Source organism: Dendrobates tinctorius, unplaced genomic scaffold, assembly GCF_039654945.1.
Source record: "Dendrobates tinctorius isolate UK_male_01 unplaced genomic scaffold, ASM3965494v1 ptg000165l, whole genome shotgun sequence".
In the NCBI taxonomy this organism is placed as follows: Eukaryota; Metazoa; Chordata; class Amphibia; order Anura; family Dendrobatidae; genus Dendrobates; species Dendrobates tinctorius.
This window is the reverse complement of record NW_027361832.1, coordinates 7,052,821-7,076,913: the sequence shown is the minus strand read 5'-3', so window position 1 is coordinate 7,076,913 and position 24,093 is coordinate 7,052,821. Positions and strand designations below refer to the sequence as shown.

General features: G+C 48.7%; 1 protein-coding gene across 1 annotated transcript in view; it reads left to right on the top strand.

Annotated features, from left to right (window-relative positions):
- Positions 1-21,367, top strand: part of SPAG1 (sperm associated antigen 1) — a 130,410-nt gene extending 109,043 nt beyond the window's left edge. Inside the window, exons 15-19 of the mRNA XM_073550449.1 lie at positions 1,855-1,996; positions 5,443-5,569; positions 10,612-10,758; positions 19,695-20,027; positions 20,835-21,367. Coding sequence (XP_073406550.1) covers positions 1,855-1,996; positions 5,443-5,569; positions 10,612-10,758; positions 19,695-20,027; positions 20,835-20,966 — 881 coding nt within the window. The 3' untranslated portion in view covers positions 20,967-21,367. The remainder of the gene's footprint in view (positions 1-1,854; positions 1,997-5,442; positions 5,570-10,611; positions 10,759-19,694; positions 20,028-20,834) is intronic.
- Positions 21,368-24,093: the final 2,726 nt, after the last annotated feature.

Here is a 24,093-nt window from a genome sequence, read left to right as displayed (position 1 = left end):
CTAATAAGGTTTTGAACTTTTAAAAGGAAGAAAAATACAATGTTATGTTCTCAGATTAGGGAGCAAACACCTGGTGACAGATTTCCTTTAAGTAAAAGTTATCATTTTGTTATTTCACCTCCGGTATCCGCCGTGTCGCTGCTCGTTGTGCTTTTCTGTCCCTCCACTGATCACATTGTAAATGGCGGCTGTTTATTCAGCTTGTTAGAAAATCATTGTGTGCCATTTCTGGAGTGACGCTGTAATCCCTCCAGGACATTATAAGAATATTCGTCATCACTCAGTTCAGAGACTTAGCTGCATGTCCGGGTCGCAGCGCTCCGCATTGTCTTCTAATGTTCTGTGTGGTTTATGCAGACCCTCATTTTGAATAGTCAGGTGTTCATTAGGCTATGTGCGCACGTTGCGGATTTACGTGCAGAAATTTGTGCGGTTTCTGCATCTCTTGGCAGAAAACGCAGTGGAAATTCCTCACTTTTTTGTGCAGCTTTTCATACGTTTTTGATGCGGATTTGTTTGCTAAATAAAGATATATTATTTTAAATTAAAAAAAAAAAAGTCATTTGGAAGGCCAGCCTCCATTGTTGATGTGCTTCAACCAAGATCGGCTCTAATCTAGATTCTCCGCCCGCACACTCTTCATCCTTCTGACATTATTTCATTTTAACAAATCTGCCGCATTTTTTGCACCAAATCCGCAGCAGATCGTCAGACCTTTTTACATCTGCGTTTTTGCTGCAGATTTGACTGACTGAATGAAAGTCAATGGGTGAAAAATGCTGCAGATCCACAAAAAGAATTGACATGCTGCCGAACATAAAATGCTGCGAATAAGGACGGAGTTTTCCACATCATGTGCACAGCAATTCAGGATTCTCAATGATTAACCTTGCTTTAGTAATCCTTGGCGGTTTTTTTTTTTCCCCAATTTTTATTGAAAGCTTAATTTTCAATCACAAAAATTCAACAAAAAGAAAAGAATAACTATTACAATATCAGCATCAGTATATCATAGAATAATCCTTTGCGGTTTTGGTGCATTTCCGCGCAGAAAAAGACACTGTGGAAACCTAACAAATCCGCATTGTGTGCACGTAGCCTTATTGATTGATATGAAACGCCTCCCCAAATATGATCTGCACGATCTGAGGTGTGTATTGTGATTGTTTGTAATGTAATAGTTATGGACACCTTGGCAATTATTTTTTTACCTAAATGTATGCATATTGAGCTAACCGTAATCTGTCATTAATAATTTTACACTGCTTTCCTTTTATAGCATCTGGATTCCACTCTCTATAGCTGCAAAATCGAGTTAAATAAGAATACATCAGTGTAACTCTTACCTGTCTTTTACTGAGCTCTTCTCGTCGTTGATTTATGATCACATGTTTGCACAGAGGAGCTCAGGGAAAGACAGATAAAAGTGGTGCAAACTCTTCAATAAAAAAGCTCACTGATGGATTCTCAGTTGACTAATTCTGGAGCCTGCAATGAGCAGGGAAACCAAAAGCTTTAGAAGCGAAACTCTTTAATGAAACCCAATTGTAAAATGTTTTTTTTTATCCCAAAATACATGCGTAGTCCTGATGGTGTCATTGTATATATCTTTTTTTAATACTGACATGTCATCATGACGGTGGGACTTCTGGATCGGAGCCCCCCGAGCTATTGATGAAATAAAGGGGCAGCCGTGCTTAGCGGAGCAGCAGCGCTCGGCGGAGCAATCTGTCGCCTCCTGACCGGCTGCGTGCAGCTGTGCATGTCATAGGGAAATCGCAGCAATGGAGATCCGCTCTCGCTGGCTGAGCTGATATATGTCAGCTAGTAACCTTATTATCTTTGTGATGCTAGGGGAATCCATAGAAGATAGGTTCACATCCCTGAAACAGGAGGGCAATGCCTGTGTGAAGAAGAGTCAGTATAGAGAAGCCGTGAAGAAATATACAGAGTGTCTACAGATAAAGCCGGAGGAGTGCACCATGTACACCAACAGGTGAGGACGGCTCGTGACATCCCGCCAGCAGACACCACACTTTATGGCGTGCTGTGACACCTCTGGAATGTTATATTTCCTTTGTGGTCACAAACCTCCAACTGAAAAAGGAAGACCTTGTAACATTCCCTGCCGCAGTGGTACTGCGTCACCGTCAGACCAGGCACGCTGTATAAGGCAGATTGTGTTCTTTATATTATTATTTGGTAAGCAACTCCACTGCCATGCTGGTATCACAAGAGTATGTGCAAGATTGAATAAAGGATGCAGCAGAGCTGAGTGCACCCCAATCTGATATATGGCTGCCTTATAACCCTGATCAGCGGAACACAAGCTCACAGCTAAAATGCTTAAAGGGGATCCGTCACGTCCCTGATAATGACCTATAATTCATGGTGTCGTGTCGCGTTGTTAGATAATCAAACCAATACTAGTCGGACTGCCTGTAATAAAATGGTGAGACGGCATCCATCTGTGAGATATGGGAAAATATACTTGATATAATTTTCCTATCTGATGGAATTCTCTATCAGATGCAGTTTGGCCCCAAATTCTTGCTCCAAACTCAGCCCCCACCCTTGAATTCCCCCCCCAGGGGGGCAAAACGCCTAGACCCTATACCTCCCAGCACCAAGTTTCGCAATTATGATAGGGGTGTGAATGCGTGTGCAGGACCAGCCAAACTGGATTCCTTTGTCTGACTCAAGCCACATGTAGACTTCGTGGCACCACAGATCCCAGCAAGCCTCTGAGATATTGAATCCGGAAAATGACCTATAATAACAGACTGCAATATCTCTGAGATACAACAAGAAAACACAGAATGACAGATTTGCAAACATACTCTGCAATAAAAAATGGCAGTAATCAGCAAGTGCTGGATAACAAATACAGGGTATTTAGTCGATACTTTTTTTGCGCAAAAAAATGTACACCAAGCTGCTACACCACGTCAAGGTAACCCCTATTGAAGCAGTCCCTATCTAATGTATTAAAAACCTGAACATGTGAACAGTGTCTAATATGAACAGGTCTCAGACCACAAGTCCATACTAGGGAGCGGCCTGTCTGAATCCTGTTCATATTAGACACTGTTCACATGTTCAGGTTTTTAATACATTAGATAGGGACTGCTTCAATAGGGGTTACCTTGACGTGGTGGAGCAGCTTGGTGTACATTTTTTTGCGCAAAAAAAGTATCGACTAAATACCCTGTATTTGTTATCCAGCACTTGCTGATTACTGCCATTTTTTATTGCAGAGTATTTTTGCAAATCTGTCATTCTGTGTTTTCTTGTTGTATCTCAGTTAGTGGGTGGTGTGAGCATTGTCTGATCGACGTGTTCACATTTGTGCATGTCACATGTGTGTTTTTAATGCAATATCTCTGAGCCTAGCCAAGTACATAATTGGAATCGGCATTCCTTTCCCCACACTCCCATACCATGCAGCCACCTCCAGAACCTTACGTTATGGAGTTATAAAGCATAGCTACCAGGAATTAAATTCAGTAGCCATATTTGGTCTCCCTGCACAGATAAAATCCAGCAGAATCCAGTGGCGCCGCTGCCGTCTTATTTGGACCTTCAGGTGAAAAGTTTTGGGATGTCCACAGTTCTACCTGGAAAATCATACTCTCAGATATGGGAGGAAGGAGGCAGCCCAGCCCAGTGGTGGGCGCAGCATATGGGAGGGAGCAGCCTAGGGGAGAATAGGCAGCTCCTCATTTTGGGCCAGAGAATCACGTAACACAGAATGGACCTGTGATCCATCAGCGCCTCCCTGTGGTCACATGCTGCATAACACAGTAATTGCAATCTATCTGTACCCTACCCTTGTACTACACTCTTGACTGTATACCTGTATATTGTGCTGTGTATATATATCTGTATTTTTCTAGTGCACCTTTTCGGCAATTAAATATAAAATTTAATCTTGGGCAGCTCTCTTATCTCGATTCATGAATCACCACGCTCAGTTGGTTATATTATACGTTACCTCAGTGTTGGTTTCTGACCCGATATAAGCCTGTTGTTGTTGGAACTGGTGGCAGCATACCGTACGGTGTTAGTGAGGAGCCCTGACAGTGACGGCCGGGAGGTTTATATATATATATATCCCCAGCCTGGACTGGTGATGTATATCCCCCCCTCACTGGGAGCGCCTCAATAACTCGTACTTATAAGGAAAGCCTTTCCGGTGACTATTTTCCCTCGGTGCAGTTCCCTGACTGACCTGGGGCAAGTGGTGGCACCAGAGAGCCGATTCCTTCTGGGTCCTTCTCTCCCCTCCCCGGAGGTGGGCGAAGTCGACACACCCCTCCCCTGTGCGATCCATCACAGATATTCCGTCATGTCCCTGATAATGACCTATAATTCATGGTGTTATGTCGCGTTGTTAGATAATCAGACCAATACTAGTCGGACTGCCTGTAATAAAATGGTGAGACGGCAGCCGTCACAAGGGAATGTCCATCAGCCGTAAAGTTAAAGGTGTTTTCTAAAGCTAAATCCCTGACCTTCACCACAGCACAGAGCTCCAGACTTCCCAATATCGTCAGTAACTGTATTGTGGTATTTCCTGTGTCTCACTTTCTCAATGCCTGACCAATATTCACTTCCATGGGACATCAATCATGGTGGCATCCGGCAAGAAAGGCTGTGACCGGCTGCATCACCTAGACACCACAGCTTTGAGCTTTGGCCGCTGTGATGTCAATGACGGGTTTTGCTGGAATGCATCTCAAGCCTTAAGGTGCATGTATGCTCGGTAATCAGGAAGGAGTGTAGCTATGGACGCTCCTTTCCCAATTATCAGCCAGCCTCAACTAGCTGCCAATCATCCATTGAACGAGCAAAAAGCTTGTTCATCGGGTGAAATTATTTTTAAGCTTGCTTCTCGGCAGCTCATTGCCCCGTGTTAGCATTGTGATACGCTGCTGTTCTGTGCACAGGGAACTGCGGTCGGTCTAACTCTTCTATTAAAGCTTGTATGTAACCAATCAGAGGTTATTTAACGACCAGTATAAATGCATCCGTAGAAATCCCCTCTATTGGTGGCCATTACTAAGTGGGATATAGGGGATTACTAAAGATAGGGTTAATATTGTGTTCAATGGGAGATATAAAAAGTCCATCTTCAGTAAGCGCCCCTTAGTGGTGGCTGCAGGTACTTAAAATGCAGAAATGTAGCACTGCGGCAGGAGATGTACAATTTTATATTACCCATATGGAGCTGTGATTGCATAAAATAGTACAGAGAAAACAATCTGCTCAGAAATGGAGACTTATTTTACTTCATTTTTTTAATCTAAAAAAACAAATAATATAATAACATAATAGTAAAAATGAATTTTTGAAGGCTGAGTCACACATGTTGTATGTAGGGTGGATGTAATGTGAGAATCTTAGACGTGCGTTTAGCCGACACCACGTTTTGCTTTTCAGAGCGCTGTGCTACTTGAAGCTGTGCCAGTATGACGAGGCCAGGCAGGACTGTGACTGTGCCCTGCAGAGGGATGCCGCCAACATCAAAGCCCTGTACAGGCGGGCTCAGGCCTACAAGGGATTAGAGGTAAATGGCGGGTATTAACTAACAAAACATTACCACTCGGCTGCCCCTGAATTTCTGCCACACAAGCATCTCACGTCCTTAGTCTGGTGTACAAATCGTCTGCAGTCCGGGTAATGGTGGTGACATGGACAGGCGCGGCTGCAGGGAATTCCAGACTTGTGACAAAAACTTGATCGTCACAGCAAAAGTTATTTGGTTTATTAGCAAAAGGTACAAACATTCTTCTGTTGCAGTAAAGCAATCAATGAAGAACATTGTAAATGGCTCAACACAACGAACAGAATAAGCGGTGTCTCCAAGTTCTACACAAAATGTTTTTTACTGACTCCTGCAGTCTCAAAATTATATAAGCCCTTAATAGAATCCCCATAAGAGGGAACATTTGTCTCAAGCAGACCTGATGTAATATACAAGGGCGTTATTTGTGGCATTAGGTTTGCTTGGGGTAAAACAGATCAAATACCTGGACCAGCTAGGGCGTTGTTGAATGTGACGTTAGATTGCAGGTTAGAAATGTGGCTACTTCAAAAGAGTGGTCTGAAAAGCTAAGAGAAGAGATCAGTACCTTCTAGGAACAAAAAAAATATAAAAATCTAGTAAAGGCATTAAATGTTCAAAATTGGATTTGGCAGAAAGAGGAAGCCGACACCGGCTGCCACAAGATTACTGAGGAGCTCAGTGGTCAAAAACCGCTTGAGTAACTGCAGAAGACCTGCAGCAAGACTTGATGGCAGCAGGAACGGAGCTTCCTGTCTAAGGGCATGTGCACACCACGTCTTTTTCTGGTGGGTCCACCTGAAAAAGTACTGAAAAGAAACAAAAAGAATTCACATATGTGTAATAATGTCAAAACAACTTGCTATGCACACGTTCAGGCTTTTTTTAATTTCTTTTAATCGCGTCAGGCCTCCAAAGTTGCAAAACTGATTAAAAAAAAAAGTGATCGCTCCAACTGATTAAAAAAAGTGATTGCTCCGTTCTTCTTGTGACTTCCACTTCCTATTAGTACATATTAAAATATTAAAAAAAAAGAAATGCCGGTGGTAAGGTTGTCAAAAAAGGCAATTCATGAAAAACACTGTTTTTATTCCTGAAGTACGCCGTGTGCACATACCCCAAGGCTGCATTCACACATCCATGTGGCACAGTGCGTGATTCATAGACCGATCTCGTGTTTTCCAACTCAATAGCCCCATAAGCGTCCTGTGGTCAGTCTGTGTATCGCTGTCCTTAGGCCGGTTTCACATTAGCGGTTTTTAAGCGCACGCACGGCCGGGGGTAGCTCCGCCCCCGAGCCGGCTCTCTGCCCGGCGTGCCCGCCCCTTGCTTGTAGCGCCGCCTACTAGCGGACAGCGGCGCCTGCGATCGGCGCACCCTATCTTTAGCATAGGGTGCGCAGATCGTGCGCAGGCCGTGCGCTAGTTGAGCTTTGACCTGCGCTGCGCACTTTTGACGGTGCGCCGTGCGCGCCAAAATCCGAAAAGTTTGATTTTGGCGCGCACGGCGCACCGTCAAAAGTGCGCAGCGCAGGTCAAAGCGCAACTAGCGCACGGCCTGCGCACGATCTGCGCACCCTATGCTAAAGATAGGGTGCGCCGATCGCAGGCGCCGCTGTCCGCTAGTAGGCGGCGCTACAAGCAAGGGGCGGGCACGCCGGGCAGAGAGCCGGCTCGGGGGCGGAGCTACCCCCGGCCGTGCGTGCGCTTAAAAAGCGCTAATGTGAAACCGGCCTTACTTGGACTACACCACATGGATGAGCCTAAGGCCGGTTTCACACGTTAGTGGCTCCGGTACGTGTAGTGACAGTTTTTTCACGTCCCGGAGACACTGACACACGTAGACCCATACAAATGAATGGGTCGATGCAGATGTTAACGTGTTTTCACAGACCGTGTGTCTGTGTGCAAAACACGAAGAGATGTCCTTTTTCAACCGGACACACAGGCCACAAAATGTGCTGAACGCGTGCACACGGAGAACAATGCACACTGTCCTCTGTGTACACGGATGGCTGCCGGGGAAGTAGCACTACTGTAAGCCGTTGTTTCCCAGCGGCACGTGCTGAATGCAGCTGTCATCCATTCTCCCCTGCTCTTCCGGCAAGCAGAGGAGAATGAATGAATGAAAAATTGACCTGCTGTGACCTCCGAACTGTTGGAGAATGCAAGTGATGAGGTCAAGGCAGTTCCAGCTCTGACACAGTGACCTCATCACTTGCATTCTCCAACGGTCCTGAGGTCACAGCAGGTCAATTTTTCATTCATTCATTCTCCTCTGCTCGCGCTGATCGCGGCAGAGCAGTGGAGAATGGATGACAGCCGGCTTCATCACCAGCCGCCGGGGACAGCGGCTTACAGTAGCGCTTCTTCCCAGGCGGCCGTCCGTGTGGTCCTGATGCGGCACACGGACGGCCAGTACCGGAAATATCAGGACATGTAAAACTGGTCTAATGCATATAGTAAACTATGAAAGTCTGAAGAAGTCACCTCTACTGCCCCAAACACACAAGAAAGGTTGCCTCTACTATGCTCAAAACCATAGAAATAAGCCAAATACATTTTGGGATTTCTGTGCAGCAATGAAATAAAACTATAACCCAAGAACCTTAGTGAAGTGGAGACCATTGCCCAAGAGGATAAGGCTAAGATCCCTCAGGAACACACGCCGGTATCTGGCTATGTATCATGTCTTCAGCAGGTCACAACTGCCAAAGAGGCTCTACTAAGGACTAAAGACGCTCGTCATGGACGGCTGTAATAAATCGAAGACTGCAGTACTCAGAATACTGGCATTGGTTCTGAATTTGGAGAATTCTTGTTTTATTAGTTGTGTTGAGATTAGTGATGAGCTAGCGTGCTCGGTGCTAACCAAGCGACTTCAGCGTGCTCTAATACCATGTTCTAGTCCCAGCGGCTGCATGTCTCATGGCTGTTCGACAGCTGCAGCACATGCAGAGATAGCGTACTCGGTGCTAACCGAGTGACTTTGGGCTGCTCTAATACTGTGTTCTAGTCCCAGCGGCTGCATGTCTCGTGGCTGTTCGACAGCTGCAGCACATGCAGAGATAGCGTGCTCGGTGCTAACCGAGTGACTTTGGGCTGCTCTAATACTGTGTTCGAGTCCTAGCGGCTGCATGTCTCATGGCTGTTCGACAGCCGCAGCACATGCAGAGATAGCGTGCTCGGTGCTAACCGAGTGACTTCAGCGTGCTCTAATACCATGTTCTAGTCCCAGCGGCTGCATGTCTCGTGGCTGTTCGACAGCCGCAGCACATGCAGAGATAGTGTGCTCGGTGCTAACCGAGTGACTTCAGCGTGCTCTAATACTGTGTTCTAGTCCCAGCGGCTGCATGTCTCGTGGCTGTTCGACAGCCGCAGCACATGCAGAGATAGTGTGCTCGGTGCTAACCGAGTGACTACAGCGTGCTCTAATACTGTGTTCTAGTCCCAGCGGCTGCATGTCTCGTGGCTGTTCGACAGCCGCAGCACATGCAGAGATAGCGTGCTCGGTGCTAACCGAGTGACTTTGGGCTGCTCTAATACTGTGTTCGAGTCCTAGCGGCTGCATGTCTCATGGCTGTTCGACAGCCGCAGCACATGCAGAGATAGCGTGCTCGGTGCTAACCGAGTGACTTCAGCGTGCTCTAATACCATGTTCTAGTCCCAGCGGCTGCATGTCTCGTGGCTGTTCGATAGCCGCAGCACATGCAGAGATAGTGTGCTCGGTGCTAACCGAGTGACTTCAGCGTGCTCTAATACCATGTTCTAGTCCCAGCGGCTGCATGTCTCGTGGCTGTTCGACAGCTGCAGCACATGCAGAGATAGCGTGCTCGGTGCTAACCGAGTGTCTTCGGGCTGCTCTAATACTGTGTTCGAGTCCCAGCGGCTGCATGTCTCATGGCTCTTCAACAGCCGCAACACATGCAGAGATAGCGTGCTCGGTGCTAACCGAGTGACTTCGGCGTACTCTAATAGTATGTTCTAGGCCCAGCGGCTGCATGTCTTGTGGCTGTTCGACAGCTGCAACACATGCAGGGATTTTCTAATAAACAGGTATTTCCTCTATGTATAGTGGCTGTCGAACTGCCGCAATACATGCAGCTGCGGGGACTCAAACATTGTATTCAGTTACACCAAAGTCACCCGTTTAGCACACGCTCATCACTAGTTGAGATATTTCATTGTCGTTTTGTTGCTTTACTGCAAACAGCGGAAAGTTTGTACATTTTGCTAATAACCCAAATTTGTAACTGAATAATTGTCATTGCGTCTGTACAGCAGAGGGAGAGGATGGGGGTACGGACTTGTAGTAGCCGCCACCAGTAGTCTGCAGACACATCATATATTGTGCATAATACGCCAGTGATTGGTTAGTGTACATTATAGACATCACTCAGGTCAACGTAAAATGTGATTATATCTTCACCATGTTATACTGGTAAATAAAAGCCTTTGACACTTTGATTTAAAGGGACTGTCCACATTTTACAGTCTTATGTTGTCAGAAGGAACGGTGCCCCTGAAAATAAGCTGATCATGGTGCTGTTGAGACCACCAGTGATCTGCCGTCAACACAGCAGCAAGCTTTCCCTACAGCGCCACCACTGTAAACATGCAGCATTGCATTCGGTGGGCTGCTTGTGTAATGCATGGATGTGCGGGGTCCACAGAGAGTCACTGCGTCTATCCTTTCTCTGCTCTGACTGCTAAACCACTTCATAAAAGCAGCTGTAACGTGAAAAGCTAACCGATGACCAGTGTGGCCCTTTAGTGTTTGTTCGTATGGTGGTCTTTGGTGGATTTGGCGCATATTCGGCTCCACAATTCATTTAAAATCCGCCCATAATCCTTTTCCTATGGATTGTAATGGCTGATTGGAAATTGGTGTCATGGAAAATAAGTGACACTAATTGAGGCAGATTGGCGTGAAAAAGATGGCGGATTACATCACGCAGATTAGTCCTTGGTAAGACCTGGTGTTGGTTGGAGTGGAAACCCCAATCTTTTTGTGCCAGTTTTAAGTCTTTTATTTCTCCATTTTAGAGATATCAAGATTGTGCCTGTGATCTCCGAAAGCTTATCACACTTGACCCAGGCGTCACAGAAGCAAAAACCTTACAAACAGAAATCGCTCCCTTCTTATCACCCAGTGGAGAAGAAAAGCAAAGGAAGAAAATCCTGATAGAAGAGGTACAACCGGGTACTCTGTCTGGGGATGTGGATGATGAGACGCCTCAGTGCTTGGCACAAGAGGTGGCCTTACGTGCCACACAGCAGTGGTCACAGAAGGAAAAAACGTTCCTTGGCTCATATGATCTTATAGCAATTACTAGTTTCATTGTTTTCTCTACAATGATGTCTAATTTCTGTACTGACCTGGAGATTTCTGCAGGAACGTGTCAGAGATTGTCACCCTTTATGGGCAGGACTTTGCTCATACGGACACACTTCATGCATCATACAAACATGTTACTTTGGGTTGAATTTTATTTTGTTGCCAGTTTCACTATGTTTTTTTAATACTTTTTCAGGTTTTTTTTTTTTTACTTTTTCAGTTTGCTTTTTTGACCAGTGAAAGAGAAATCCTAAACTGGAAACCATCAACAGGCTGCTGTCAACTGATCTTTAGTTCTTTTCCCGTATCTTTATGTAAAAATGGCGTCCTGTTGTAACTGAGCCGTGTGTCTAGTTGTCACAGAAATTGATTGTTCGGGGTATTCACACAAACAATGTTTAGAATAAAAAGAAAACCATGCTAGGATCTATGCATGGTATGTAACCTGCTTGCTGATAGTTTCTATGTGGCATTGACTGACAGACGTCTCTAATGAAGCTGTAGGCAGTCAGCAGTTTTATACTGGGAATATTGCATGGTCCCCCATATAACGTTTAGTCACCTGAGTCCACCAGAAGGGCAGGTACCATCTAGGGGGGGGGGTTTCTCGCTGCGGACATGCGCACATGCAGTTTTTGTGGAGCCTTTTGAAGCTGGTTATCTCCAAGAAACGCTTAAAATACCATTGATTTCTATTCAAAAAACCGCTTTACCGGTCTTATGTTCAGTCTGTTGAGCGTTTTTTTCTTCCGCTTCAGGACTTGAAAAACTCCTAGAGTTAGAAAAGAAAGTTCATCTCACTGTTTCAAAGCGTTTCCAAAAAGAAAACGCTCCGACCTAGGAACTGTCCAATCACAACACTTCAAAAACTTCCTCCAAATGTCATCCAGAAGTGAAAAAACTTCCCAAAGAAGAAGCGTTTCCTGAAGTGGTTTTCACTGCAAAACTTGCCGTTTTTGACCACCTGAAAAAAAGTTTACTGTGAACGTCAGACTTTGGTTACTTTTGGGTGTCGATTACTGTGAACAGGTGACATTTAAATACAGATGTAGCAAATGGTAACTTGACATTTTAATTTAGTCCTTTCATATTAAATTTTGCTACATCTGTATCAGTCCTACCAGACCTTAATTATCCTGTTAGGGTCATGACTTGTTCACTATCATTGTAAAGAAAGGTCAGGTGATGCAAATTTCCCAGCTTTATAAAAACTCAGCCTCCTCTAACCTTGTGCCAAAGAACAGCAGCCATGGGTTCTTCTACGCAGCTGGCTAGCACTCTGAAAATGGTGGAGGCCTACAAAGCAGGAGAAGGCTAAAAGATGATAGAAAAGCATTTTCAAGTTGCCCTTTCTTCAGCTCAAAATGTAATTAAGAAATGGTAGTTAACAGGAACAGTGGAGGTCAAGATAAGGTCTGGAAGACCAAGCAAAAAGGAGATTTTTGTGTACTCACCGTAAAATCTCTTTCTCTTAGCCTTTAATTGGGGGACACAGAACCTTGGGTGTTATGCTGCTGTCCACTAGGAGGCGACACTATGCATAATCTGAAAAAGATTAACTTTGGCTCCTCCTCTGCAGTATTCACCCCTGGACGGCGTCAGCCTTCTCCAGTTTTGTGCCAAAGCATAAGGAGGAACGTAACCAAATAACATAACCATGCCTGTAAGAAGGCTACTATGTACGAGCTCAAAGAACAATATGAGAACTCAACAGGAAACAACGGCCCGTAAGGGCAACAGGGTGGGAGCTGTGTCCCCCAATTAAAGGCTAAGAGAAAGAGATTTTACGGTGAGTACACAAAAATCTCCTTTACTCTGTCGCCTAATTGGGGGACACAGAACCTTGGGACGTCCCAAAGCAGTCCCTGGGTGGGAAGCAGTGGACGAATATTGTGCTGACAGTCCCCTAGACTTGGGGTACTGCCGCCTGCAGAACCAGTCTACCCAGGCTCGCATCCGCTGAGGACTGGGTATGAACACTGTAGTGTTTCGTAAACGTGTGTAGGCTAGTCCAAGTGGCCGCCTTGCACACTTGTTGTGCCGAAGCCTGATGCCGAATGGCCCAGGAGGCCCCTACTGCCCGTGTAGAGTGTGCCGTGATACCGGCCGGAAGAGGGGAACTGTTAAGTCGGTAGGCCTCATGTATGGTGGACCTGATCCACCTGGCAAGGGTAGCCTTGGAAGCCGGCAACCCCTTGCGACTACCTTCCGGAAGAATGAAGAGGGAATCAGATTTCCGGAAAGGTGCAGTCCTGGACACGTAAATTCGCAATGCTCTGACGAGGTCAAGCGTATGCAGAGCCTTCTCCAATCTATGAACCGGAACCGGGCAAAGGGAAGGCAGTGAAATCTCTTCATTAAGGTGAAAGTTGGACACAACCTTCGGAAGGAAGGATGGTACCGTGCGGAGAACCACCTTGTCCTGGTGAAAGGCTAGGAAAGGCCGTCTGCAGGAAAGTGCTGACAATTCCGACACTCTGCGTAACGAGGTGATCGCCACTAGAAAAACCACTTTCTGAGACAGAATGGAGAGTGGAACTCCTCTAAGAGGTTCGAAGGGTGGAGCTTGCAATGCTGTCAGGACCAGATTGAGGTCCCACGTATCCAGCGGACGTTTGTAGGGAGGAACCAATCGGGAAACTCCCTGGATGAAAGTCCTTACTTGCGGTTTAATAGCAATGCGCTTTTGAAAAAGGACTGAAAGCGCCGACACCTGACTCTTAAGCGAACTTAAGGATAGCTTGGCATCTAGGCCCGATTGAAGAAAACCTAGTACCTTCGGGAGGGAATAAGGGAGTAGGACTTGTCCATGAGATTCGCACCAAGAAAAGAAAGCTCTCCAGGTACGATAATAGAGCTTGGCGGAGGCAGGCTTCCTTGCCCTGATCATAGTTGTAATGACTGCCGGTGAAAAACCTGCCTGGGTTAGAATCCAGGTTTCAAGGGACATGACGTCAAATTGAGAGCCCCTGAATTCTGGTGGAAGAACGGACCGTGAGATAGAAGGTCGTGGCGGTCGGGTAGACGCCAGGGGGCGTCTGCCGTAAGTTGGACGATGTCGGCGTACCAAGTACGTCTGGGCCAGTCTGGCGCGATGAGGATGGTCGGAACTCCCTCTTGCTTGATCTTCCTCACGACCCTGGCGATTAGGGGGAGGGGTGGAAAAATGTACAGGAGTCGGAACTGGGACCAGTCCTGGACCAGGGCATCCGCTCCGAGCGACCGCGGGTCGTGTGTCCTGGCCATGAAATTGGGAACCTTGGTATTGAGATGGGATGCCGTTAGGTCCACATCCGGGGTTCCCCAGCGTTGACAGATCTGGTAAAAAATCTCGGGATGGAGAGACCACTCCCCCGAGTCCATTCCTTGCCTGCTGAGGAAGTCAGCTTCCCAGTTTTCTACACCCGGAATGTGTACCGCAGAAAGTACCGACCTTGTGTCTTCCGCCCAGCGGAGGATATGAGCCACTTCTCTCATCGCCTGGGCGCTGCGGGTCCCGCCTTGGTGGTTCACGTATGCCACAGCCGTGGCATTGTCCGACTGTATCCGTATGTGCGAGGCTGCAAGCAAGTGATGAAAGGCTCTCAGTGCCAAGAGAATGGCCCTGATTTCCAGAACATTGATGGGCAATGTCACTTCCCTCGGTGACCACTTGCCCTGTGCCCTGTGATGTAGGTGCACCGCCCCCCAGCCTGTCAGGCTTGCATCGGTAGTCAGGATCTTCCATTGTCCTGAGAGGAATGGCTTCCCTCGTGTAAGCGAGGTTGGTTTGAGCCACCAATGCAGGGACCTCCTGGTTGATGACGTCAACCTGAACTCCCTGTCGAGGGAGAAGGGGTTCCTGTCCCAAGATCTGAGTATGGCTAGTTGAAGGACCCTGAGGTGAAACTGGGCAAATGGCACTGCCTCTATTGCTGCTGCCATCCGGCCGAGGACTCTCATGGCAAACCGGAGAGATCGAAGAGGACTGCGAAGGAGTGTGCGAACTCCCAGACGGATGGCCAATGTCTTGTCCTTGGGAAGGAGCACCAGGCCCCTGGCAGTGTCGAATACCATTCCCAGGAATGTTAGAGTCCGAGATGGGATGGTCGACGATTTCTGTAGGTTGACTAGCCATCCCAGGCGACTCAGAGTGTCTAGAGTGATTGAGACACTGACCTCGCAGTCTTTGAAAGTGGGAGACTTGACGAGGAGGTCGTCCAGGTACGGGACGACTAGGATGCCTCTTGACTGCAGGACGTCCATGGTGGCCGCCATGACTTTGGTGAACGTTCTTGGAGCCGTGGCGAGTCCGAACGGAAGGGCGACAAACTGGTAGTGGTTTTGGTTGACCGCGAACCTGAGAAACCTTTGGTGGGCGGGAGCAATTGGTATGTGGAGATAGGCATCCTGTATGTCTATGGAGGCGAGGTATTCTCCCTGCTCCATGGATGCAATGATGGACCGGAGGGACTCCATGCGGAAATGACGGACCCGTACGTAATTGTTGAGCTGTTTTAGGTCCAGTATGGGTCGGACGCCGCCTCCTTTCTTGGGGACTACGAACAAATTTGAGTAGAATCCTCGGAATCTCTCGTTCGCGGGAACCGGCACCACAACTCCTGATTGAAGGAGAGAGGAAACCGCTTGGTGGAAAACACGAGCCTTTTCTGGTGGTGTTGGAGGAACAGAAAGGAAGAACCGGTTCGGTGGAACGGAAGTGAACTCTATCTTGTATCCGGAAGACACTATTTCCCTGACCCACCTGTCTTCTGTAATAGGCAGCCAGACTTGCTGAAAGAGTAAAAGTCGGCCGCCTACTGGTGGGGTGTCTTCCGGAGGTCTCGAGTCATGATGAAGTGAAGTTCTGAGGTTTTCCTCCCTTGGGTTTCGCTTGGCCTGCTTTCGACTGCCAAGCCCTGTCCGGTTGCTGCTGCGTCCGTGGGTTGTCTCTGCGTGGAGAACGGTTGCGGTTTTGCACTGGGCGCGAAACGGACCAGCCTGAGGAATTCCGAAAGGATCGGAATCGCGTCTGGTTTCTTCGTTTAAACGTGCGTTTCGGTTTTAGTTGAGGGAGAGAGGTACTCTTACCCCCAGTGGCATTGGCTATCATGGTGTCTAACTTTTCGCCGAAAAGTCTTCAAGTAAAATACGGAAGTCGCGTGAGGGACTTCTTTGAGGCCGCATCCGCTTTCCATTCTCGCAGCCAGAGGATGAGTCGGATCGTGATGGCGTTAGATGCTATTCCCGCTACACCTCTGGCGGAATCCAGGGCTGCATGAATCATGTAGTCTGCTACCACTGCCATCTGGACCGCTTGGTCCGAGAGTTCAGGATTTGAAGCCTGAAGACCCTCCTGTAGTTTTTTGGCCCAAGCCAGGATGGCCTTGGATGCCCAAACTGAAGCAAATGCAGGGCCCAGAGAGGCGCCTGCCGCTTCGAAAATAGAACGAGCCATGCGTTCTACTTGCCGGTCTGCTGCGTCCCTGAGGGTTGAGCTATCCGGCAGAGAGAGTAAAGTCTGCGCTGCTAGCCTAGAAACCGGAGGGTCCACTTCAGGTGGATCTGTCCATTGTTTGGTGTCTTTCTGTGGGAAGGGGTACTTCGCTTCCAAATATTTGCGATTAGCGAATTTTTTGTCAGGCTGCGCAAACTGTTTGGTAAGTATTTTCTCAAACTCATCGTGATTAGGGAAGACCTTAGGTGGTTTTTGAACACTTTCGAAGCAAATCCTATGTTCTGGGACTTCCGGGGGCGACTCTGGAATTTTTAGCACCCGATGAATGGCAGAAATTATGTCCTCAACTAGCGCTGTATTGCTAGGGGGAGAAGGTACCACGGACCTGACCGTTTCATTATCTGAGTCGGAGTCACAAATGCCCTCCGAATCCTGTGCCTCGCTAAGGTGATCCCTGGAGGGCGACCTGGGGCGGGGGTCTTCTGTGGTGGGGGATCCCTGTGGTAAATTGCACTGTCTGTCTGTGGCAGGGGACTGCCCAGGAGACCTGGAATGACGCTGTCTCTCCCTAGAGGGGGACGACCTTGTGCTATAGTGCGACTTAGGTGATCGAGACCTGTGGGTCCGCTTACGTCTGTGAGAGTCGGAAGCAGCATGTTCCTGAGACAAGCTGTCCGTTTGCTGTGTACCGTCCATAGCCGGGGCCCGACTCTGCAGAGCTTGCAGTAATGTAGCAGTTAGGTTGTCTATGGACTGTGACATAGACAGACATCTGAGTTGCCCATTCCGGCGTGGCCTGTGACACTGAAGCGTCAGTAGGGACTCCCTGGGGTTCTGACCCAGAATTCTGGATGCAGTCCCGGCAGTGCGGATACGTGCTGCCACTAGGGAGCGTGGCTTTGCAGGCTGTACAGAATGCATAGAAACATTCCTGCCTGGTTCTCTTCCTTGAGCCCGGCATAGTGCACAGAGGCTGGCTATAAGGGATCGTACAGGGGTGGCTACGCAGAGGGAACCCACAGAAAGCCTTATAGGAAGTACAGATTCACAGCTGAGTAATGAGAACCCAGCTGTGAGCTTACCCCACCGGTGTGCCCCTAGGTCCAGCGCCGACAGATCCAAGTTCTGTGCCCCCCGGAGACCGCTGTGATGCTCCTCTCCTGGATCTCATCCAGAAAAAATGGCCACCGGGGCTCTGAGGAGAGGGAGGAGGGGGCGGAGAGCTGAAAAGGGCGCGCTGGGCTGTGTAAAAACGCGCCCTTTCTGCCTCAATCCGCCCCTTCTATGACACTCCAGCGTGTCATTTTGGTCATCCGGGGGGCGGGCCGGGGGGGCGGGGAAAAGGCGGCAGCTTCAGCTAGGCCGAAGCCGCAGGCTAAATTAGAAGCCTGATGCCCAGGAGGGCTCCAGAGCGGCGCGGTAGTCCGGGGGGGGGGCGGATTTGTACCAGACCCCCCCAGAATGGTCGACTGGATAGCGGTGGGGGTAGCAGGGGCAGCGGTTTTTGTATGGGGGGCCCCTGAAGCGCTATGGAGCCGCTGCTGTTGCAGAGACAGGGACGCAGAAAAGCCCTGTCTCTGCTGTGCCATCCAGTCCGCACCCTCCCCCGGCCCCAACAGGATCCCTCAGCCGGCCTGGGGTCCCTGGAAGCTGCGGAATGCTGCCTGATCTCCGACCCTACCTGAGGCGTCTCAACCTAATATCCCCTGCGGGGGATTAGGGAGGGTGCGTCTGTCACCGTCAGGGGGTCTTCATCCTCGCCTCAACCTCAACCCAGACCCCTTAAAGGGGTTGGGGAAGGAGGGGGGTCTCGACCTCGAACCAGGACCCGAGAGACTGGGGAGGGAGCGACATGGGGAAAAACCACCTCGACTTCAACCGGGTACTCCTAATAGGGGACCGAGGAGGGAGCCATGCCGGGCGTCTCGCTGGAGACCCACTTTTCTTCATCTGTATTTCCGTGAAAAAAAGGAAAAAAACGGAAAAAAGGTGTGCCTCCTTGCGACACTAAGCAAAAACTGGAGAAGGCTGACGCCGTCCAGGGGTGTATACTGCAGAGGAGGAGCCAAAGTTAATCTTTTTCAGATTATGCATAGTGTCGCCTCCTAGTGGACAGCAGCATAACACCCAAGGTTCTGTGTCCCCCAATTAGGCGACAGAGTAATTTCAGTGAGAGCTGCTCGTAGGATTGCTAGAGAGGCAAATAAGAGGCAAAGACCTTCAAAAAGATTTAGCAGACTCTGGAGTTGTGGTGCATTGTTCTACTGTTCATAGACACTTGCACAAATATGGCCTTCATGGAAGAGTCATCCGAAGAAAACCTCTCCTGTGTCCTCACCATAATATTCAGCATCAAAAAGTATCCAAAAGAACATCTAAACAAGCCTGATGCATTTTGGAAATAAGTGAACTGATGAGGTTAAAATAGAACTCTTTGGTCACATTAATCAGAGGTATATGTGGAGAAAAAAAGGGCACAGAATTTCAGGAACAGAATATCTCGTCAATCATGCTTTGGGGTTGTATTGCAACCAATGGTAGAGGGAACATTTCACGGGTAGAAGGAAGAATGGATTCAATGAAATTTCAACAAATTCTTGATGCAGACATAACACCATCTGTAAAAAAGCTGAAGTTGAAAAGAAGATGGCTTCTACAAATGGATAATGATCCTAAACACACATCAAAATCCACAATACACTACCGCAAAAGGCACAAGCTGAAGGTTTTACAATGGCCCTCACAGTCCCCTGATCTGAACATCATTGAAAATCTGTGGCTAGACCTCAAAATAGCAGTGCATGCAAGACGACCCAGGAATCTCACAGACCTGGGCGAATATTCCAAGGAAGAATGAATGAAAATCCCTCAAACAAGGAATTGAAAGACTCTAATCTGGCAAGGAAAAGTTTACAAGCTGTGATATTTTTAAAAGGGGGTGCTACTAGGTAACTAGCCATGAAGGGGGGGGGGGGGGGCTCAAACTTTTGCATTGGCCTGTTTTCCTTTTTGTAATTTTTAAAATGAAAATAATGAATATGAATATGATATGTATACATCTTCAACTGTTCACAATAACAGTAATTTTGAACAGGGGTGCCCAGACTTTTACATGCCCCTGTGTATATATACCACAACTCCCTATAGATCAGAGTTCAATGCCATGCTGGATTATCTGAGATGTTCGGCATTTCTCACTATGTGTCATGCTCACTGCACCATGCTTGCTAGACACAGGCCCCGGTGTGTAAGGGTAAAGGGTACGGCACGGTCACTGGTGACTCCATTGTCTGTACCGTAGCTAAAAGGTATGTTGCAAATTTTTATTCAGTTTTTTTTCTTGTCTTTCTGCAGGTGGATGAGAAAGAATCTAATCACAGTAATGTCAACGGACATGATAATAACAAGTCACCGGGGAAGACGAAAAGTCCTCGCTTCACAATGCCCACTAATGCCCTGGAGTTCGAACAAGTCATGAATGAGATGAGGGCAGGGAGGGATCTGGAAGGTTGTGCCCAACTACTTTACATCATAGACCCAAAGGACTTACCAATGTTCCTAAGTAACAAGCTGGACTCAGAGACTCTGCTGCTGATGGTACAGTCACTGCGGCACCGTGTCCTGGAGCAGAGTCCTGCCCTGGTATACCGGCACCTGGCACACCTCAGCACAGTGGAGCGATTTGGGGTAAGACACACTTTATGACTTCTATTCTGCATTATAACAAGTGAATAGCAATTTCCTAATAGGTGGCATAAGCGGCCCCCTGTGTCTGTGTGCTCTTTCCTCTATATATGCAAATTGCCTCATCAGAGAGGAAGAGGACTAAAACTCTAGCGCCACCTACTGTAAGTAGCAATTCTAAAAGTCAGTATTGACCCTTTAACAAGCCTTGCAATATGACTTAGAATAAAAGCCAAACCTCAATCTCAATTTGCAGTGTTTCGAGGTTTTGCCTCTCGTCAGTGCAGAGCATGAGATCTGCGGTAGCTGTGCAGAGAGGCCTATGACTGCATTAAATGGCCTATAAGTCTCCTGACACTGGCATGTCACTCTCCAAAAGGAGAGATGTTACCCCTTAGACCCTAGTCAGAGGTCTCTCAAAGCCAAATCAGATCTCATGTTTTGCACTGAGGAGGGGAAACAACCCAAAAGACGTGTCTGCAAATTTTATGGTTTGGCTTTTATTGTAATTTATGTTGCCAGTTTCGTTAAAGGGTCCATAACAACTTTCAGAATTTCCACTTCCAATAGGTGGCGCTAGAGTTCAAATCCATTTCCTCTCTGAAGATGCAATCTTCACATTTAATTTCCCAGAGGAGCATTGCATGGCCTATAAGTCTCCTTACACTGGCATGTCACTCTCCAACGGAGAAATGTTACCCTTCCTTCTATCTATTACATTGCATTATGGCACACGTGGACAATGCTGTGGAGTGGCCTTTTACCTCCGTGGCAAAGCCTTTGACTTCCTAAACGTCATCTTCTCTTCAGGTGGTGGTTCTATTACTCAACAAAGATGAAAAAGACCAAGTCCGAAACCTCCTCACGAGTCTGTCAGGAATGGAGAATGAGAACTTTGACCAAGATGCCATCTCCAACCTCAGAAAGACATATGGACTCTGAGCCTATGGGTTATATGCACGGCTTGATTGATCATATCATTAAAGATTAACTATGCAAATTGTAATATATGAGCTGACTGGTAAGCTATGCAGCATGGCGGCAATTCTCGTACCAGCTCACATCCTGGATGAGAGAATCATCAGTGGAAGAAGCGCTTTCATCTTTCCATGATGGGCTACTCCCCCAATGACTTGTTGTTATGGATAATATCTGTTAATTATGACAGATAATTGCCCCCATTAGTGACATTATTAAGAACATGAAGGCCGCAGTCTGTATTGTGCGTACAGTAGCATATTAATGTGGTGGGTGCACTATGTGGCGGCACGGTCACCCAGATGCGCTGTGCAGCAGTTTTGTGTTTTTTGTTAAAATATCCCATAAATTCCCGGTAAAATTCATTGCTGTGTACTTCTGATTGCCTTAACGCTCGTCCATCTGCATGGGTATCTCAGTGTTTGTCATCGACGTGCGATCTACCTCAGCAGGCGGCCACCATTGTGAAGGCAACGTCAGTACAACGGTCATGTAGTTCCCTTTCCTGTTTCAGTTTAACAAATTTAAGGGAAACCATTAACCAACCACAGCGTCATAGAGGACAAGCCCCTTCCAAAATAAAGAGAAAAAAAAGTTCTCAATAAAAAAAAGTGCAGAGTCATGTGGGCGGTCCAGGCCTCCGGGGGAGTCATGCATTCCCATGTCCCTCCTGGCCTTACGGGCGGCCTACAGGCCCAGATACATTGTTACTAGACATCCAGCCCGTGCATGTGAGGCCATGACACCGTCCGTCACCGCACGGATGTCACTAGCAGTAGGCATTATAGAAAACCCAATCCACTTGGCACAAACATTTCCCTCTGCCGGTCCCAAGAAAGCGTCACAGCCTAGAAATGGCCACAAGATGGCAGCTCAACACTGATTCACAGTGTGATTAATATACATCTCATACAGCACAAGTACAACGGCCACTACAGGCATCAGCAATGGGCCAAATAATACACCGGTCAGGAATCTATGGTAACCGGCGTTACTCATTATAACCACACATTTATCAATAAATTACCATAACATCATGCTCAGCGGTGTATGAAGGCCCGACTGTAAGGCCGCGTTCACACGGTCCGGATTTTACCTCAGTATCTGTAAGCCAAAACCAGGAGAGGAACAGAGGAAAAGTAGAATAGAAACTCGTCACCACTTCTGGATTTATCACCCACTCCTGGTTACAAATACTGAGGTAAAAACCTGACCAAATACTGACCGTGGCCTTATTCTGATCAGTGGGATCCTCAGATGTAACTGTAGGGACAGCGATTATAATAACTTCCTAAAGGAACAGCTCCACATAGGAAAAGCTGTGGATCCTAATGGGTGCGATGATGGTCAGGTGTGAACGCCTCCCGCTTCCGGGATTACAGGGCTTACTATCTGTGTGTAATAAAGAGATTTCTCAAGATGTTAATGAACAATGGATTGCTAAACCTGTGATGTATCCTAGACGTGTGGAGTAGTTGACTTATGACTGTAGATCGTGCTGTTCGGGGTAAAGTCCACCTTCACAGTATACATTTCTTTTTAATGTTCTAAACTGGGAAAAAATGTAGTTTTGAATTATCATCTCCAGCTCCTATGAGGCCCTATACCTTACAGAGGCCCCGTCCGTCTCCGAGGCCCTACACCTTACAGAGGCCCCGTCCGTCTCCGAGGCCCTACACCTTACCGAGGCCCCGTCCGTCTCCGAGGCCCTACACCTTACCGAGGCCCCGTCCGTCTCCGAGGCCCTACACCTTACCGAGGCCCCGTCCGTCTCCGAGGCCCTACACCTTACCGAGGCCCCGTCCGTCTCCGAGGCCCTACACCTTACCGAGGCCCCGTCCGTCTCCGAGGCCCTACACCTTACCGAGGCCCCGTCCGTCTCCGAGGCCCTACACCCTACCGAGGCCCCGTCCGTCTCCGAGGCCCTACACCTTACCGAGGCCCCGTCCGTCTCCGAGGCCCTACACCTTACCGAGGCCCCGTCCGTCTCCGAGGCCCTACACCTTACCGAGGCCCCGTCCGTCTCCGAGGCCCTACACCTTACCGAGGCCCCGTCCGTCTCCGAGGCCCTACACCTTACCGAGGCCCCGTCCGTCTCCGAGGCCCTACACCTTACCGAGGCCCCGTCCGTCTCCGAGGCCCTACACCTTACCGAGGCCCCGTCCGTCTCCGAGGCCCTACACCTTACCGAGGCCCCGTCCGTCTCCGAGGCCCTACACCTTACCGAGGCCCCGTCCGTCTCCGAGGCCCTACACCTTACCGAGGCCCCGTCCGTCTCCGAGGCCCTACACCTTACCGAGGCCCCGTCCGTCTCCGAGGCCCTACACCTTACCGAGGCCCCGTCCGTCTCCGAGGCCCTATACCTTACCGAGGCCCCGTCCGTCTCCGAGGCCCTATACCTTACCGAGGCCCCGTCCGTCTCCGAGGCCCTATACCTTACCGAGGCCCCGTCCGTCTCCGAGGCCCTATACCTTACCGAGGCCCCGTCCGTCTCCGAGGCCCTATACCTTACCGAGGCCCCGTCCGTCTCCGAGGCCCTATACCTTACCGAGGCCCCGTCCGTCTCCGATGCCCTATACCTGAGGCCCCGTCCGTCTCCGAGGCCCTATACCTTACCGAGGCCCCGTCCGTCTCCGATGCCCTATACCTGAGGCCCCGTCCGTCTCCGAGGCCCTATACCTTACTGAGGCCCCGTCCGTCTCCGAGGCCCTATACCTTACTGAGGCCCCGTCCGTCTCCGAGGCCCTATACCTTACTGAGGCCCCGTCCGTCTCCGAGGCCCTATACCTTACTGAGGCCCCGTCCGTCTCCGAGGCCCTATACCTTACTGAGGCCCCGTCCGTCTCCGAGGCCCTATACCTGAGGCCCCGTCCGTCTCCGAGGCCCTATACCTTACTGAGGCCCCGTCCGTCTCCGAGGCCCTATACCTTACTGAGGCCCCGTCCGTCTCCGGGGCCCTATACCTTACTGAGGCCCCGTCCGTCTCCGAGGCCCTATACCTTACTGAGGCCCCGTCCGTCTCCGAGGCCCTATACCTTACTGAGGCCCCGTCCGTCTCCGAGGCCCTATACCTTACTGAGGCCCGTCCGCC